At 44.0% G+C, this 18,089-nt stretch overlaps 1 protein-coding gene across 3 annotated transcripts in view; it reads right to left on the reverse strand.

Moving 5' to 3' along the window:
- Positions 1-14,120, reverse strand: part of GALNT18 (polypeptide N-acetylgalactosaminyltransferase 18) — a 469,911-nt gene extending 455,791 nt beyond the window's left edge. For 2 of the 3 annotated variants that reach the window (XM_090032701.1, XM_090032702.1), the window contains exon 1: positions 13,324-14,120. In XM_090032701.1, the coding sequence (XP_089888827.1) occupies positions 13,324-13,558 (235 nt within the window). In that variant the 5' untranslated portion in view covers positions 13,559-14,120. The remainder of the gene's footprint in view (positions 1-13,323) is intronic. The other variant, XM_090032700.1, reaches the window with a different exon arrangement.
- Positions 14,121-18,089: the final 3,969 nt, after the last annotated feature.

Genomic DNA, 18,089 nt, shown 5'->3' on the forward strand with positions numbered 1-18,089 from the left:
GAAGTGAACAGACATTTACCTTTGATTCAGGAAATTCAGCCGCATGCCTGCAGTGGCTCAAGCCGGAAGTTGGAGTTGCTAAAGCACAGCTCTCTGGCACATAGCCACCATGGGCTGTGTGTTCACTTCCACTTTTTACTGCCTTCAAGGTGCCTGGGATTTGCTGTCCAAGTTCACAGCAGCAGGACTCTGAAGGTTTGCTCATCACTTCCTCTTCCTGCTTTCAGGTGTGTCCCGGGACCCGAGGAAGCCAAGAAGACTTACCGGGACAGCAGGACAAGAGGGACGCCGTGATGAAGGGAGAGCCCGCGCAGCTCGTTAGCCGCGTCTACGTACAGCTGCGGCCAGCAGCTGACGGTGACATCAGACGCCGGCTGGGGGGGTTTAAAAATGGCAGCCGCCGCTCCGGAGGCAGCGGTTGGAGAGGGGAGCAAACGGCTATCAGAGCCGTCCCCGCCATTAGCCCAGCAGGACAGACGCTGCAGAGCCGGAGTGCTGGAGAGTCCAGCGGCCCGGAGAAGAGGCAGAACAGCTGGATCACTGGCAGATAGACCCTGAGGCGCCAGATCAGGTGACCAATGGAGGATCAAGACCACCCAGGAGGATTCTGAGCCACAGGAAGTAAGTGTCAAGGCAGTGGGTGCGGGAAGCGCCGAAGAGGGGCGTGAGGCTGAAGGATCACCTGGCAGGAGAGAAAGATTGGGGCGGGATCACCGCCAAGAATAGAAGGCGTCAACTGAAGAATAAGGGGACAGGGCAAAATATCCATCCAGGAGGCATTACTCCTGGGCACTATCAGAGGGTGCTGGTGATAAGTCCATATAGAAGGGTCACTTTGAGGAAGTACGCAGCTCATGGTGTAGGGTGACGGATCGGTGGTGGAGATTATCTATTGCAGTAGGGCTGGGACACCTATACAGGCGGGGAAGGCTGTTATAGAAGTCTGCAGGAACACCACTGAGCAGGTGCAGGGAAGTAGAGGCCACAGGTGGCGTGAGGCCAGGGTGTAGGGGTGGCAGGAGTCCCGTATGTAACCGACGAGGCCGACCCGGGACACTGAGGGACCTGTGGACTAGCCCCGCCCCACTGAGATAACAGCAAAGTTGTGGCAGGAGAGAAGCAGGGTTGGTGAAGTGGGAATACAACCAAACCCAGTAACACCAACACTCGGTGAAGAGGGTGGTCACCAAAACGGAGAGCCAGACTACTAGTAGAGATCTACGAAGGCCCGTTGGGGACAAGGTGCCTCTGAGATTACTAGTCTACAGTCACAGCCAGCAGTAAATTTGACCTCACCGCCTCCCCTCGGCCCCAGACCACAGCCAGGGTTTACCTGGGGGGACAGTTCCTGTCCCTTCCCTTCCCCTCCCTCCCCCCACAGAGTGGGATGCATCCCCAGCCAGGCTTGCCTCCTCCACCCTCTTATCAGCCACCCCTCACTCAGCTCTCCAATTAGAGAGCCAAGGGTCAAGACCAACCCTGCTCTCTAGAGAAGACAGTGCAGCTCAGCCCAGGCAGGACTGAAAAATATGCTGGGATGCTGAGGGACTGTGATTTAAACTTAAACCAGGAAGGGGTCTGGGACAGACATTTCATAAACCACTGTGACCCAAATCATTTAAATCTGATACTACATTCAACCAAGTTTATTTTAAACCAGTTTCTGACATTTTGAAACTGGTATATGTGCACTGAGCTTCTGTACTGTTACAGGTTTAAGCCAATTTCTGATCACTTAAGCTGGTTTATGTATCATATCTGTCCCTAACCTGGAAGACTTGACAGAACTCAAAAAATGAGACCGTAAAAATTGGCTACACCAAGAATGTGACAGCTTGGCTACATACACATTTCTGTTTACTATTTTCTGACTGTATGCTAACTGAATATTTACTATTCACTAAAGAAATTGAACATTTCAGATTAAATACTCTGTTTAGATATTTCTTTTTCTCTTCTTTAAGAGACCACTACATTAAACTATATCAACTAGATTTAAGTCTTGTATGTTTAAAAGTCAGATTTGGTAGTATTTTCTTCCTTCCTTTCTTTCTTTTTTTTTAATTAACACAAATAAATGTTTATCAAAATCCATTAAATAGAAAGCTACTTTTGAAAGAATGGACAAGACATAATGAGAGAATTTCAGAATGGAAATCATAATTATTTTACTGTTTCTCTGCACTCCTTAGCGGTAATAACAATAGTCTCATAATAACTAAAAAGGTATAAAATATTCATATAGCAGAACATTTTCATGGAGCCTTCAGCTTTTTTTCCATATCCTCCTACTCCCCTGACTTTTTCCCCCATGGTTACTAGCATGGTCACATTTTCAAATCAGAAATACTATATGAATTACAGCGTAATAATAGGTTTAGCCATCCATGCCCCACATGAACAACTGAAAATATGCCTGTTAGTACTAGTGAAAAAGAGAAATGCTGGTTTCATGCTGTGTGATCTTGTAATACCCAAATGGTAAAATAACAAGAATCCTGCAAAAAAAAAGAAAAGAAAAAGAAAAAAACAAAAGAGAAGAAGAACAAAGTGTTTTCTTATACTGTACTTTGTTCCCACCTGTGAGACCTGTTAATTCCAAGTACAGATAATCCTGAAAAAAATTGGTTGTCATAATCAGAACTTTACAGTCACCTTATTTCCCAATGCACAGGGTACAAACACAACTCTGTTGTGCTGGGAGAGTTTAATCAGGCACAGTTTCTTTCATGTAGGACATGCCAAACATTTGTTTGGAGCCTCCAGCATGTCATGACTCAGTTCAGGAATCAAAAGCATTCAACGAATGTGAATCCACCATGAAAGTGGGGCTAGGTAACTCACTGCTTAGCTTGATGATTCACAAAGTATGTCTCTAGTTAAAATCTGATTACAGTCTCTTAGGTACCAAGCTCTATTCTCAGAACAAAAACTCTTCTCTCCCCCACAACGTCAAAGCTGCAATGACGGTTAAACTGTGGCCTTGAACAGACAAAAATAATGGCATAGCTTCTCTTCTCATTTATTCCTTTGACAAAATCCCTCTCCTTCAAAGTTATTTTTTGTGCCAGTGACCAACAGTGGCAACCTGAATAGGAGGCAAATCCAACCAATGATGCAATCACATTTAGGAAGTGGCTTGGAATTTGAGGTGGGTCATGTCTAATTAGTGGATTTGCATTGCTAGTCAACTCCATTTCAGTGAAAACAAACGAAATGAAAAAAGGTCTGAGGAAATTCCCCTACTTGGTGCCCTGTTCCGTAAGTGGTTACACCTGCTCTCACATGCTAGCAGACCTTGGTTTTCTTTTCTTACCTTCTGTCAGTCCTGTCCCTACAAGACCGTGACTCCTTTGCAGCAGAAATGCTCATTATGAACCAGTAAGCAAGAGGGCCCTGATTTCAATTGCAATATGAATGACACTCATAAATTTTAGCAGAGAAAGGAGAAGAGATGAGGAATCAAAAGTTTGAGAAGACAACTGTTCAAATGTTTGTCATTTGAGAAGACGTACTCCAGCATGACAACATGGACCATGTATCTCTCCCTCTAAATAGATACAACTTTCTCCTTATCTCACTCATTTTAAAAGTTAACCAGAAGCAGTGCTAGAGAGATCTTACATGGCTGGGATCTCAGAAATGCATACCCTGGCCTCAAAAAAAACTTTAATTATCATGACAAACAGCATCTCAATTTTACAGAATGCTAGGTCAGCAGAGGAAATCCACTAGAACTATAAACAAAGAACATCACTATGCAGAGGGTATGCTACCCGGCAAAGCAAAGATGTGACCATAATGTATACCCTTACTATTGTCAATTCAGCTATCCCAGTAACAATGGTAGTGAACATGCAGCACTACAGGTTCAGAGCCAAGAAATCCAAAGATGCACCTATCAGATTTGTACAGTCCATGTGGAAGTTCCAGCCCCCAAATCTTCACTTTTATTGGTCCCTACCTCCATATCTTCATTCTTATTTGGCCCGCAATAGCTACATTAAAACTAGTGTGGGTATGCCTACTTATGCTAGAATACAGGTTTCTCTCACTTTATGCTATACATGCATTCTTGGAAAACAATGCATAAAGGAAACCCACTTGATAATGTAACAAATAGGGATACATTCCAAGACCTCGACTGCACTGACCCCCAGACCCATTTCTACCAGTTTTACAATACAGTTTTGGTGCTCACCAACAGCAGACAGTACACACAGGCACAGGGTGGTGGTGAATGTTACCGTAATGAGGATGGCAAGTACAGAAACAAACACGTGTCACAGACAAGTGAGGAGCACAGATCCACGCAGGGGACTATATTTTGGTGTGCATCACTCCCACAATGCACCACACAAAGCAGCTGACTGTGGGCATGTACCAAACTGTTCATATATGAGTGAATGCACCTACCATAACCAAGTTTTGGTATAAAAAGGTAATCGCATAAGAGCGAATTTGCACATACAGAACCCACATAAAGTGAGGGAAACCTGTATCACCTTCATTTTGCTGAACAGGCAACAACTTTAAGTAGCAAAGCACAGCACAGAAAAGGGTGAACTTCTCTTTTCTCCGATCAGAATAACACAGTTGACCTCAATGCAAACCCACTGCATTTTTTTTTAATCTATGGAGAAGAGAGCCAAATGAAGATTCCAGTGCAAATAGAGGGGGGAAAGCTTGGCTTTAAGACAGACAGTTTAAGAGGCAAGAGAAGGAGACAGAATATATATCGGAGAATGCAGAAAGTTACAGGTAACCTCCAGAAAGGTATGAAGCCAGTTTTCACTTTACTGCATAGGTCTTTGTACGGGTCAGGACACCAGACTAAAACTTCAGATCTGATCCCCAAAGTCTTTAAAACAGAAATTAAGGAAACTGGTCTGCCATTTGAGGTCAGCAAAAGAGTTCACCAATTATTAACATTTCCATGGCTTCTATTCTGAACTACAGGCTAAATCCTGAACACCATGCATTATATATGCAGAACACTTGTAAATCAGCATTATGACTTCAGTCTTAAACCTCAGGGACAATCCTAATGCCACACATAACCTACATGAGAGTAGCCTCAGAGCTACTCTAAATTACCACAGCTGCTAACAGCAGCCAAAGAATGATTAAATGAAGCAGATCCCCAACTAAAGTGTCTTTTTCTCAACTACATTCAATACAATGAAAGTGGGTAAAGAAGCCATTGTGCTAATCCAATGATAACCAGGGATTCACCCATGCTGGGAAAATCGTAGCATAACCTATTAAGATGTCTTTGTGGCTACCACAGCAGAGCCAGAATCTGGCCCTGATCTTTTATTTATCATCATGCTTTCTCTTGTTGGCATTCAAATAGGTAGCACCAGATTACTGCATTATGCAGTGCTTTATGTATCTTTCATAACACCATTTCAATGACAAACCCTTCAGCTGAGGGGAGGGAGAGTCGGGAAGGGAAAACAGGACTAAGTAAAACAGGAACTCAGTAATATGCCAGACATTAAAATCCAGATGTTTATCACGTGATGCATACTCACCACAAACAAGTTCCATATTCAATAAGTAACTTTTGATGTAGGTTCCTCTCTTTATTGTTTTATAAATTGCTTAAATGTCTGACATGTCACCATTTATCACACAAAACGTCCATTAATTAAAAGGATAAATATAACATCTGCCAGTGACTCAGGATTCATTCAGCCAAAGAGAGCAACAAGGAGCATGATTCTGTAGTCCAGTGCATGATGCACTCTCTGGAAGGAAGAGACTTAACAACCAGTCCCTTATCCTAATGCCATTTCTATATTTTGTCCAACAGTTTTTATGTAAGAAACCAAAACAATCCTGTAAACAGGGACCAGAATCCAGGTTTCATCCTTGCACCCTGAAAGTGCCCTAACTACTAAGCTGTAGAATCACATTCCCTCTTGTGCTCTTTTTCAGCCTGAGGGATCTTGAATCCTTCTGCAGAATGGCACAACTTCAATAAGGAGAGAAAAAAGTACTCCCTTCTCCTCCCCCTTCACACATACATACACGCTAGCCAGCTGCACACACACTCGCCAGTAGCCAGGGGATTAGGACAGACTCCTGGGAGGCAGGAGATGTGGATATGAATCTCTACAGGCAAAGGAGCAATTGGATCCGGGTGTTCCACATCCTGGGCAAACTCCTTCAATACTAAACTATAAAAGAGAAAGGCATCAGCATCCAAGTGGTAAGCCCAATCCTGTCTGTGCATATCTAGAGTTCTCTGGGCATGGCTACTAGACCAAAAGCCTGACAAGGTACTTAGAGGGAGTCACACCTAGTTTCTGGACCCTAATCAATGTTAGAAATGAACCAGATACTGTCAAGACTGGGGCACTCCTACACAAGCGCAGAAGCAGAACGTTTAGGAACATCCAGGTTACAAACTACAGAGCTCATAGACTTAAGGCACTTCCAGAGTTAAGCAGCAGTTGATGGAGATTTTCAGGATCTCTGTATAAAAGCACATAAGTTCTGGCTATGTCTTTCTTTGGATCAAAAAGCTACTTGGGCATCTAAGTCCCATGGATTGCAAAGGGAGGGTTGCATGGGAGTGTTTGTGGGGGGAGGAAGAGAGACAGACACTCAAAATATCACAGCAATGAGGGACTGCATACATTCCCAAAACATCTATCTACTAAGTTATTGCTACCTGGTAAAACAACAGCCTATTAATATAGATGGTATCTATCACTGATGTGGACTGTTTACTCAATTTTAACTCAAATCAGTGACCTTACTACAAGCATGAACCAAAATCTCCACAGCCCATCTGCCCTGCCCCAGATGGAACACAATACCAAAAGGCAAATTCTGTAGTCACACCTTAAAATTCACAGGTAGCCCCATAAATAAATGGGTTTACATAGTCATATAGAGATGAAGCAATGCCTATTACAGAAGTAGCCCTACCCTAAAAATGTTTTCCTCTGCTCTGCTAACTCTTCCCAAGACAGGATTGCCTTTCCAAAAAAAGTTTCCCCCCTGCCACTATGACTTATTGGGGCTAGTCCTTTCAATTTGCCAATGACAAACACATGCTGTCCTAAAACGACCATATTTAACTGTCTGCCATACCTCTAACATTTCCAGCTAAGTGCCTATTAGGTCACCCCATCCCTTTTCTTGTCATACTGAAGGAACTGCATATATGCAAGCCCTTTTATACATAAATCAGGGATGCTCTTAAGTACTTTAGTTGGGGAAATTATCATTACAGAGAGACTAATCAGCATTCCTGAAGTTGTCCAGGACTCAATTCCTGTGGGTGCTACGAAGTAAATATTTTCAGGAAAAGGGGAACAGCAATTACCATAAGACAGTTGGAGTTTTCCAGCTTCATTACAAAGCATGCCTTCCAAAGCACTGATTCTAATTTTATTGCTAATTTAAGTAGGCTTTTTTAATTAACTCTAACTTTGGTTCCTTTTTTTAACCTGGTTCATGAACAACAGTAATTTGGTTTGACTAGGAAAATCCCAGTCTTTAATGTCTAGCTTAACTATGACTACAACTCTCTAGACCAACCACTTTGGAGTCTAATCTCAATATGCAACATATGAAACATCCATCATGTGTTTCTGTACACACATCTTTGAAGAAAAAAAAAAACTCTGCCAAAAATAAAATGCAATGCTGATTGCTTCTGAGCACTCAATTCATTCAAGACAACCATTAAACACTCATTCTAAAGGCTATTATTGATTTTTTTTTGTGATTGAACATGTCTGTAATGAAGATTACTAAGCAACTGAGAATCAGTTAGCAAAACATTTAACAATACTCTGTGTTTAACCATGTTTTCTTTAAGAATGGCATATTTATGTTTATTACTATAATTCTTTTCCTGCTTATTTTGATGCCTTTCTAACAATATCCCTGGCTGTCCCACCCTTTCAGGAACAATGTGCTTTCTGTCACAATCGAACAATCAGCCTAACACACGCCAGCAGTCTCAGAATTTAAACATGTGACCTCATAAGACAAAAGGATGAGACAAACACTGTGAGCCATGCTTCCCACTACAACTAATCTTGTAGAAGGAAAAGCTTACAATACAGTCTTTGTCCATTCCATTTCCCAACTAAGTACTTAGGATTCTATACGCTTACAGACCACTAAAAGGATGCTTTATGCAAATCCCACCTTTATAAACTAAACTAGGTTAAGAAGTCTAAATTATCAAGGTTTTTAGATAATTCAGTAATTTACATGTGAAAAGAAAATGGATGTACTTTTTCCTAATAGCTTTGTCATCTCCACTACAAATTTCTTGCAAATGAACTGACCTATTCCAGCTAAAATCATCAGAGAAGCAGAGTCTGCCAAAAGCAAATCTATCAAGTAAAAAAAGGAAATGTCTTGTCTACAGTAATAAGATTTGGTCCAAGAAATTTACTATACAATATAGCTGAACTACAAATCCCCAATTCCAGCTACTGTTTCTTAGTCATTGCTGATGGAGAGAAAGTGAGGGAGGACAGAAATCAGGAAGGGTATAGTGAATAGATAACAGAAAATTACATACAGTATAGTTTAATAAATATAAAATTGCATTTCTGGCTCTGGTGAGTAGACTTATGGTTGTTAACTCTCCTGCAGTTGCTGTCTGCACCTACATGTACTGGGCTTCCAGAGGAGTTAGTAAATACAGGTTGCTAGGGAGCTGCACTCCCCAAGCTCAAGCTACTTTAAAAGTTTTGGTTGCTCCTTGCCCCCCCTCCCCCGCACATTTTCTATCTCAAAGCATATGGGGACGTGACAGCTACACTCGAACTAATCTCCACTGACATGAAGTCTGAACATGACTGCTAGTGTCTAATAGGGGAAGAATCCTGGGACTTATCCTTACTCAAGCAGTTCTTCCTCACACAATTAGTTCATGGACTTCAAACAAAGCCAGGGCTCAAAAGTTATTCATGTGTGACTCTGGTGTCAGGGCATAAATCGTAGACCCACAATCAAAATGTATTCACTCATTATCACCATGGAATACTTACATTTTATTTAGTGATAAATACATTTGATTGCTTCTGTGCTTGGCAGAAGTGAGCTAGGACAGATTTGATAACTCTGCTAACTGTTTCAGAGAAGGAAACCGCCTCAAGAATAAGTATAGTGAGGTGTCAGGGTTGGATCCTGTGGGCCTGGCTTTATGCAATATTCTAGGGGCTTCCATACTTCTAAATATATTGAAACATTGCCACATATATTGCATAGATATTGGATATATTTGCACCCTTCCCCAAACAGGGAAAGCTTCATATCTTTTATACTGAAAGAAAAAAAAAGGGGGGGAGAGCAGAGGAAGAGGAAAAATTCATTCCAGAAAAGTCAGGAAATTAAGGACATCCATTTTGTCTTCCATACATTTCTCTCAAAAATTATGCTGCTTCATATATGAGATGCCCTGAAAAGATGAGACACTTGGCAGCAATGTATGGATGTACCCCAATGGAAGTACCTGGCACTGAATTCCAAGTATTACTTAGGTGTTTCAGTAACTATCTGCTAGTCAAGAAATTTTAAACAAGAACCACATTCCACTCTATACTTTCTTTAGAGTTCAATGTACATCCATGCATTAAATGTTTTCATTAGGTCTGTTATAGGTAGAGCAACAACAAAATACAGCCACCTCAGAATAGTGTCTGATGAGCACTGAGTAGCACACGATGACACCGCAAACAGCTCAGGACAAAAAGTGAAAAATCACTGGCATTTGAGGTGAAATCTGTTGGACTGCAGATCAGCTTTCTGAGGGAAATGATCTATCTTTTAAGACATTTAAAAACTAGACTGTAGAAAATACTAAATTGCTAGATGATTATTGTTAGTGCTGTTTCTCTTGTCATCCCACCTCTTCTGATATTTTTATTGCAACAATATATCAACTCTAACAATTTTCCTACTGTACATGCAACTTGGTGCTAAACAAGAACTAACCTGAGGTAAATAGATGGTGTGTTATTAAGATGAATGATGTGTTGTGATCTGCTTGAAGTACTCTTGTATTGATTAATAAAATGAGATTTTTTTAATCAGCATGTGCCATGTAGACTTGATAGAATGAACTGTCTCCATGTAAACTGAGACATTTTATTTCAATTTCAAACCCTCAATCAGAACCACTGACATTTCATTTAATACAATATTCATTACAATATTCATTAACCTTAGCCCTTTAAAGAATATTGTCCAGTAATAAAGCTCAGCGCACTAAAAGATACATTTGCACTACATTCATTTCATAGCCATAAAAAAAGATTGCATTATACATAAAACCATCCATCTGGTCTCATCGTCATTTTCACACACACACACACACACACACACACAAATCCTCTCCAAAAAACAATATGCTATTTTGTTTGCAAACTCTAAAGAAGTGGAAATTAAACTTCTGACAGCATGTAATATTTTACAGTACAGTGTGTGCCTTTTACTCAGGAAGAAATAATGGAAACGACAACGTTACATTTTTCAAAATCATTATTTAATTGTCACAGCCTTCTGGTGTAAAGTGAGTACATCCCTCCTGAGCAGACCATGGAAAAGTGAAACAACTTACCAAGGCCACCCAACAAAGTCTTTTCCCTTGCCCCAGTCTCGTATCCCTACATCTTGGTACCTCTGCAAATGCCATGTTCCATGGTCCTCCTTCTAGATAAGTTACAACATGGCCAAATCTACACCAGACTGCCTGTGATGGAAATGGGCACAGAGACCTTGTGCATCACAATCACAGCACATGCCCAAGTTAGCACAAGTGCAAAATTAGAAATCTTTATCATGCACAATTTTCTGCATAACCAGCTTACAACCAATCCATGTACCCCTAATTAACAAACGGGTGAAAAATAGTGTGTGGTGTTGGTAGAGCAGACGTAACAGAGGGTAGGTACTGTTATATGCCAACTACCAAAACAAGAGTGCACAACAACCATTTTGAAGATGAGCAGCTACTCTTCAACACCTTCAGAAGAATTGAGGATGTACAGCTGTGTTGGCTGGTACCAGCCTTGCAATGAAGCAGTCAATTATAGAAAGCACAATTTTTGGACAGTGCAGTGTCTAGCCTACTATTCTCCTTTTTTAATCATTTTCTCTATACTCCCTTTTATTGAAGTAAGTTGTTTTCAAAGTAATGGGATTTGCTTATTTCACAACCCTTGCTGGCTTTCAAAATATTGTAAGCATCATTTTTATTTGACAACACGCACCCTATATTTCTAGTGTACTTGAAACAGGCTGAAATTTAAATACCCAGATACCATATAATTAAATCATTCAAATCAAGAAACAAATTAAAATGCAATACCAGAGCAAAGCCAGTGCGGGAAACGTACCACAGTAATACTATTGGCAATGGGAAGAGAACCTGAAAAACATAACCCTGTTGTCCTTGACACCAACTTCATGTCAAGTTGTCAAGTATTCAAGATACTCATGACTTCAGAAAGACTCATCTCTAATAAATGGTGTTCTGAGTGAAAGTTGAGTGGCCAGCTGTAGGTAAGTAAGAGAGCAGGCCAGACCCATTGTGGGGGGTCACCTGTCCTACACAGATCTCTCTCACTCTATAAGTAGACAAGTAGGTAGATACACACACACATGCCCTTAAGTTATCATATGCAGAACCTCATCAAGACTCCAATCCAAAGTGTTGAGCAAAACACAATTATAAGAGAAAGCGGGTAACTGCTAATAAGTATCATCACAAAATTGCCATGGTTTCACATGCACAGGCAAACCTTAATTCAGTTTAGGGATAATGACTGCCTACATGACCAGGTGGTTTCTTTAAGAGTAACAAAAACTTTCTAAATGTGCCATTTATTCCCCCTCCCCCCGGGCCACCCCCAAATACAGTTGAGATTTTATCACCAAGCTGTGGGCGCAAGTACTTCCGAGAGACAAGCTGCAAATGTTTCTGAAAGGATTTTTAAGGGCACGCGAAACTGAAGAGCCCCACGAGCGACAATAACGTCATGAGTTGGAAGAATGCTCTCGTTTTGGGAACAAGAACGATTTGATTTCTTATCAAGCGACCAAGCCAGCATACCGATATAAGGCCTGCTGTTTTCCTGAAAAGAGAACTTGACAGAAGCCACCTCTGGAACTCATCCGGCGTTTGCAAGAGGGCGCCAGGCATGGAGCAGGGAGGAAAGTCACGGACTTACCCGATACAGCTGCTTTGGAAATCCCCTGCCTTAAATGAGGGAAAGCTGCAGCAGTGCCCTGGGCTGCCGCTCTATCAAGAATATCGATGCTTGCAAATTGGAGGGGAGAAAGCTGGAGAAACCTGAGGGCTGCCTGCCAGCCGGCAGGGGCAGGACCCGCCATCTCTCACCCCCGGAAGAGAAGCGGGTGGCTTCAACCCCTCGGGGAGGGCTGGCTGCGCGCGGGGGAAAGCCCAGCATGGGCGGAGGGGGCTCTGCAAAAGCACCCGGGCAGCAGGACAGAGCCGGGCACCGAGGGGAGATGCCCGGGGAGCGGGCAGGCGTGTGTCGGATCCTCTCGCCTCTCGTATGCGCTGCGTCCTGCCCCCCCCCGGCTCCCCCGGGGCCGACGACACCTGTGGGACACGTAGGGACCCCCCTGTGGCCCGGGGGCTGCGCTGGGTGGCGAGGGGAGGCCGAAGCCGCGGACACACGCGCCACCCGCCCCCGCTTGGGTTATTATTACCGCAGCCTCCTCGGCGCTGGACGCCGCCCTCTGCCCGCTGCACGGCGAGGGGCAGCCGCGCCCCGAGGCAGGGGCTCGGCCACTCGCTCCGCCGCCTGTCCGGGGCCCGCGCCCGCCCCCAGCTCCCCGGCAGCGCCGCCGCGTCCCCCGAGCCGGGGAGGGGCTCGCGCCTCAGGAGCCGCACGGAGAGCCGCAGCCTCCGGCCCCGAGCAGCCGGGAGGCAGCTGCGAGCAGCTCCTGGCGGCACCGGCGCCTCGGAGCCCCGGTGCTGGCGGAGGCTCCCCCTATCCCCCGCCGGGGCAGGAGATGCACACGTGTGTGTGTGTGTGTGTACACACACACACGGGCTGAAGCAAGGCAGGAGGGGATGGGTAGGATGAGGGGGGCAGGAGGGACTCACACATTTATACACACACCCACACCTAGGGACGAAAGCCAGGCAGGAGGAGATAGGTGGGATGCAGGAAGGACACACACACGCACATATATACACACAAGCACACGGGCCAGTGCAAGGCAGGAGGGGATGGGTAGGATGAGGGAGGCAGGAGGGACGCACACACGGGCCAAAGCCGGGCCGGGGGAGGCGGGGAGGGGAGCTGGTACCTTGGATGTGCTGCTTGATGACATTCTCCAAGTGGTCCAGCCTTTCTATAATCCTTAAAGTGTCCCCTTTGTCCTCCTCCAACTTTTTCTCCGCCATCGGCTCCTGCACTTTCACGTAGACGCTGGCAATGTAGTTGGTGACCCAGCCCACGTAGAGCAGGCAGATGATGTTAGTCATGCCGCTCAGAATCACGCAAGTGGACACTAAAGTTTTCGTCTTCCTGGTGCAAACCATCCTGAGATCCCTCCATATAGCTCCGCGCAGGTCCGGGGAGCCAGGAAACCAGCGAGAAGAATTTAAAAAATTAAAAAAAAAAAAAAAAAGTGAAGGCAAAAAAAAAAAAAAAAGGGAAAAGAAAGAAACCCTGCCCCCCACCCCCCTCCACCTTCCCCAAAACGGAGCGCTCCAGTCAGTCCGCTCCCATGCGGGCAGGTCCCTCGTCCACGGAGTTAAAAAAGGAGATCTCTCGCCTACCTAGAAGGGAAGGGGAGGGGAGGGGGGTATTTAAGATCCTGGCGGGTCAAAAGAGCTGCAGGAAACTTTGCAGCAGCAAATGCCCAGTCAGTTGCCCGCCCGGCCGCCGGCTCCCGCAGCCGCCCGCTGCCCCAGGCATGAAGGACCCGGCGCCCAAGTCGCGCAAACTTTCTTCTCTCCGCCGCCGCTGCCCATTGCCATCAGCCACGGCTCGGGAATCAGATCTTGGAAGCGGCTTGCCGGGGAGTCGGGCTCGCCCGGCCTCAGATTGACAAAGCCTCCCTCCAATAAAGAGCCGGCGCTGGCAGAGAGTTTGTTCATATCGCCATATGACCAACGGGGACCTACAAGGGGCGGAGCCACCTGCTCCACTCCCTGCCTCCCCCTGCCTGAGACAGGCGCGCGCACAGGGCCGGGGGGCGCTGCTCCCCTCCCTCCCTCTGCCGCCCGTGCTGTGGAGAACTGCCAGGTTGCTTTGGAGTTTCTTCCTTCCTCCAACAAGACAAAATAAAGGGGAAAAAAACAAAACAACCCAGGCTGCTTCCCAGCTCCCAACTTTTAAAGCATTGGGCGCCTCAGAAAGTTTGTCACGGTCTGGCTCCATGGGGCCAGCAAGGTGTTTCATAGTTGTCAGGGGCTGGATGGTATCTCACAGATCCTCCGGTCTAGCACCCCTGCACCTGGGCAGGAAAGACTGCTGGGATCTGATGACCCCAGCAAGATGGTCTTCAAACACTTTCTGGAGACAAAAGGCATGTCTACACATTCCTTAATGCGCAGTAGTTACTGGGCGTTAAAGGTGCACCCACACAAAGCCGCCGGGCACTTGTTGGCACTGTGTTGCATTCCCTTGTATATAAAATGCACAGAGAAAATGACAGTGGCACACTTTTGAACTAAAACACAGTGAAGGGGTTTTAGTTTCAAGGCACACCACCACCATGTTCTTAGCACTGACACACATTTCACCATTTATGCAAAGATATGCCATGCTGCGCCGGGCACAGCAGCTTACATGCTTCTTGGACTCAGCTGATCGAGTCTGCTCTGACACACTGGATTTCCAGAGCACTGGAGCAGACAAATGTATGTGTATAAATGCCCTTAGTTTAGTGCTTGCTTAATGAAGTACCAACTAAATGTGCAGTAACTACAGTTACTTCGCAGTAGCCCCTGCACATGGTTTTTTTTAGTGATACTTACTGCGCAGTAGCCTAATAACACTGCACAGTAGAGTATTAGCATGGTTTCTGACCAGCACACTACTGCGCATACTACAGTGTAATTAGGCTACAGCGCACTAAGCGTATCGTGTAGATGCGCCTAAAGCAATCCAAGCCACTGAGTGGTTTTACTGTATTCTTAACATACCTACTCCTCTAGAAACGCATTGATTTGTTTGCTGGGGTGAAGCCAAAGAAATTCCCTCTGCTCATCTAAACTATTGGTTTCCTGGCTCCAGTTATTCAATAATTTCCCAGCCTGAGAATATATTTCCCCCTTTTCTCCTCTGAGTATTTCTGTGCTTTCCATTAACCTCTGACTGGGGCCTGTAGCCTGCAACTGGAGTCCCACAGGCAAACCTTGCAACTGCAAGGAGACTTGCCAACTTCAACAGGACTGCGTGAAGGCAGAGGCATGCACCTGCCCCAGACCAACAGCTACAGTAGAACTGAGTACTTACCTCAGTTCAGAGCCTCCAAGAAGGGGAAGCAGCCTGAGACTTTATCCTGCAAGACTTCAGCAAACTCAGTGCTCAAATAAAAGCTAACCGTGTACGCCCATTGGTGTCAGGGCATACATTTTGATTCTGGGGGTATGATTTATTCTACTCATTATCACTGTGAAATTCTTACATTTTATTTAGTGATAAATACATTTGATTGCTTTTGTGCTTGGCAGAAATGAGTGAGGAGAGATTTGATAACTCCGCTGAGAACTGTTGCATAGGAGGAAACTGCCTCAAGAATAAGTATGGTGAGGTGCTTGGATCAGATCCATGGGCCTGGTTTTATGCAATATTCTAGGGGCTTCCATACTTCAGAATATATTGCAACATTGCCATATATATATTTATGCTCTTCCCCAAATTCCTTTGTCATCCAAAATAATTTCATAAAAATATATAAAAGGTGGAAGAGGCCAAATTCCCATCCATGTATTTTTATTGATTCATCAGGGATGAATTTGCCCCATTAGGGTTAAACAGGGACACTTAAGCAGCCAGTTTTTGCTGAATCATTTTCTTGGTACACACAAGTACAAAATTAAAGCTTAGCAAGACTCAGGTTACAGATAGAGAGCTAAGTATTAGTTAACATACTACGATTCCAATAACATTCAGATTGTCAACCAACAAAAGTATGAAATTGCAGATGTTCTGGGTCATGTTTTAATCTCAGGTGAGCAGCAAACAGTGTATAGAAAAGAAATCCGCTGTTGTGCTTTATTACTCGTGCACCAGACATCTAAGATTAGGGTTATCCTGTTTCTACTGCAGAAAGCACAGTAGGTAACAGTATTCGCAGTTCCAAGACTCAAGAGAAAGAAGCTTTGAACCCTGAACTATCCTGCTCTGGCTAGTACTTGTTCTAGTTTTCCAGCACTATTAAAGATGTTTGTCTTGATTTCATTTTTTAGCCATAACTATTTAGAATGTGGTTTGGTGTTCCAAGTGTGGGGGAGAGAGGAACCTTGATTACAGCCCAAGAGAGATTTCTTTTCTCCTATCGGTATGCATAGCTAACCCTCCTCAGAGCCAATAGCAGCTAAGTATACTTATAGGCTAAGTACAGCCAACCAAAAAGCCCAAGGCTAAATCAGTCCAATCTTCACAGGTCAGTCTAAGCTATGTAGATTGAACCAGTAAGTGAACAAACATTCACTTTTGATTCTGGAAATGCAGCCTGCAGTGGCCCAGGCCAGAAGCTTGGAGGTACTAGAGCATGCCGCCCTACTTTGCTGGAGCAGAAAGCTTGGGCCAAGGCTGGCCTGCCCACCCTGTGGGGGGGAGGAGTTTGTGGGGAAGGTACAAAGCATCCTGGGATGCTGGAAGACTGTGAGTTAATTTGAATCTGGAAGGGATCTGGGACAGAATTTCAATAAACTGATTTAACCTAAATCAGTGAAGTCTGATATTCATCCAACCAGGTTTATCTTAAACTTGTTTTGGCCATTTTGAAAGCGGTTTATGTGCTCTGAACTTCTGTTGTGTTATAGATTTGAACTGGTTTCCAATCACTTATACTAGTTAATGTGCAATTTCTGTCCCTAGCCATAAAAAAGAGCTACCAAATAATATTCCAAATAGGTACTCAGCAACCTGCATTGTCCCTGATGGCTCAAAACTTCTGTAGCAAAGACTTGCTGCTATTCAGGGCAAATTATTTATAATTCTTCTGTAGTACTGTGAAGTAAATAATGCCCATTGGAGACTAGAACATGACCAATTTCATTAGGAAGTGCAAGAATTTTATTCATGAACTAGTTATAAATGGAATTTAATAATGTGTGACTACAGACCCTTTTGCTGCCAAAACTGCATTTCGCACCAGCTGCATCTACATGAGTGGCAGACTGTGTGGTAGTTACTGCAGTTTTTTAGCACTTGAATAAGCAATACTAAATGACGGCACAGTAACTGGTGTTACTGTGCAGTACCATCACCACATAGTTTTTTCCAACACTACTGTGCAGTAGCATTACATCCCCATTACTCCCCGGCAACACTACTGAACAGGAGCAATGAGCTACTGAACAGGAGCAATGAGTAGCTCATTGCTACTGTGCAGTAACGCCTCATGTAGACATGACCACCTATGCAGACCTACTCACCTGGCCTTCTTCTTCAAATCCATTGCTGCTCCCTATGAAGCCAGTGTTAAAATTCCCAGACACTTCAGTCGAGGAAATCCCACATGTGCTATAATGCATACAGATATTCAGAAAATGCCTGCTTTTATATCTAGGTGATCAAGGTTGTGGTGTTCTTTTAGAAAGTCCTTTGCTCCATTAACCTTTTTCTTTTTTTTCCTAGCAGACTTTTGTTGGGTAGAGTGTTGGAAACAGATAGTGATTTTTTTTGTTACTTATATTTATTTGTAGCGCAGAGACACTAGCCAAGTTCAGGACTCTAGTGCAAGAGATATGTGCAAACACATAGCAAATACTTGTCCCCAAAGAGACTGCAATCTAAGTAGGCAAAACAGAAAAGGGCAGGAGCAATGGAAGAAAGAAAACAACCTTATCTTCAATATTAAAAATATATAAAATATATAAAATATAAAAGAAT

This window comes from Crocodylus siamensis, chromosome 2, assembly GCF_052110815.1.
Source record: "Crocodylus siamensis isolate JL-2025a chromosome 2, ASM5211081v1, whole genome shotgun sequence".
In the NCBI taxonomy this organism is placed as follows: domain Eukaryota; kingdom Metazoa; phylum Chordata; order Crocodylia; family Crocodylidae; genus Crocodylus; species Crocodylus siamensis.